Source organism: Oryctolagus cuniculus, chromosome 7, assembly GCF_051225735.1.
Source record: "Oryctolagus cuniculus isolate XC-2025 breed Fujian yellow rabbit chromosome 7, ASM5122573v1, whole genome shotgun sequence".
Classification (NCBI taxonomy): Eukaryota; Metazoa; Chordata; class Mammalia; order Lagomorpha; family Leporidae; genus Oryctolagus; species Oryctolagus cuniculus.
Window position 1 is genome coordinate 40,965,390 of NC_142873.1, and position 1,813 is coordinate 40,967,202.

At 42.5% G+C, this 1,813-nt stretch overlaps 1 protein-coding gene across 1 annotated transcript; it reads left to right on the top strand.

The window, feature by feature from the left end:
- Positions 1-429: 429 nt before the first annotated feature.
- On the top strand, positions 430-1,383 carry OR6P1 (olfactory receptor family 6 subfamily P member 1). Its single transcript, XM_002715334.4, is given in 1 exon segment — positions 430-1,383. A coding segment is annotated over 1 exon segment (954 nt).
- Positions 1,384-1,813: the final 430 nt, after the last annotated feature.

Sequence of the window (1,813 nt, forward strand, 5' to 3'; positions counted from 1 at the left end):
ATTTATTTCTCAATCTATAGCTTGCTTTCATATGTTTAATACTTCATTCATTCAACAAGTATAGCATACAGGTGCTGTGAGACATAGGAGTTTGTAGGTGTTCCTGAGGGACGTGGGGTAAGAGTATGGCAGGGGCAAGACAAGAATAATAATATCAAGGCTAGATCTGAAATTATTCATAAGCATTTATCACATAGCTACTGTAGATAATGCTACTAGTTATTGAGTATAATCCTCAAATCTAAGACTCTTTCTCTTGAAATCAGAAATGAAACAGCAAATTGAAGGAAAATGTAATGACAACAATCGATAGGTGGAACACTGAGTATCTTCCCAGGTTATAATCTGTGAGGGGTTGTTAATGGTTTAGTCCACCTATCCATCTCTCTCGGTGTGTTATTTTTTCATGCACTCAACCGGACAGAGACCATGAGAAATCTGAGTGGAGGCCACATAGCAGAGTTTGTCTTGGTGGGTTTCCCTACCTCTCCACCCATGCAGCATCTCCTCTTTGTCTTCTTTTTTGCAATTTACGTGTTAACACTGTTAGAGAATACACTTATTGTCTCTACTATCTGGTTCACTCCAAGCCTTCATCGCCCCATGTACTTTTTCCTTGGCCATCTCTCCTTCTTGGAACTTTGGTACATCAATGTCACCATTCCTCGGCTCTTGGGAGCATTTCTTACCCATGATGGTCGAGTCTCCTACATAGGTTGCATGAGCCAACTCTACTTCTTCATTGCCTTAGCCTGCACCGAATGTGTCCTTTTGGCAGTTATGGCTTACGACCGTTACCTGGCCATCTGTGAACCTCTCCGTTACCCTAGTCTCATGCCTTCCATCTTGGCCACTCGCCTTGCCACTGCCTCATGGGGCAGTGGCTTCTTCAGCTCCATGATGAAACTTCTGTTCATTTCCCGACTGTCCTACTGTGGACCTAACATAATCAACCACTTTTTCTGTGATATCTCTCCACTACTCAACCTCACCTGTTCTGACAAGGAGCAAGCAGAACTGGTAGACTTCCTCCTAGCTCTGCTGATGATTCTGCTCCCTTTGTTGGCTGTGGTTTCATCTTATGCTGCAATCATTGCAAGCATCCTGAGGATCCCTACTGCACAGGGACGCCACAAAGCCTTCTCCACTTGTGCTTCTCACCTGGCTGTGGTTGTTATTTACTACTCCTCCACTCTCTTCACCTATGCCCGACCCCGAGCTATGTATACCTTCAACCACAACAAGATCATCTCCGTGCTCTATACCGTCATTGTACCATTCCTCAATCCAGCTATTTACTGCCTGAGAAATAAGGAGGTGAAAGATGCCTTCAGGAAGACAGTTCTGGGAAGATGCCACTAATCTAGACATGCCCCAAACTGATATATGACACATCCTGACAGGGAAGCAAACAGGAGTTTCATAGGGCCTTCTCAAGGAATCAGAGAATGGACTTACAGGGAACATGAATATCTATCAATCTATTATATTGTCTCAGGAAGTTCTAATACAAGCCAATGTTGATGAATCATTGATTTTTTTACAGATCTTTTCTTTTTAACTTTTATTTAATGAATATAAATTTCCAAAGTACAGCTTATGGATTACAATGGCTCCCCCCCCATAACCCCCCTCCCACCCGCAACCCTCCCCTTTCCCGCTCCCTCTCCCCTTCCATTCACATCAAGATTCATTTTCAATTCTCTTTATATACAGAAGATCAGTTTAGCATATATTAAGTAAAGATTTCAATAGTTTGCACCCCCATAGAAACACAAAGTGAAAAATACTGTTTGAGTACTAGTTATAGCAT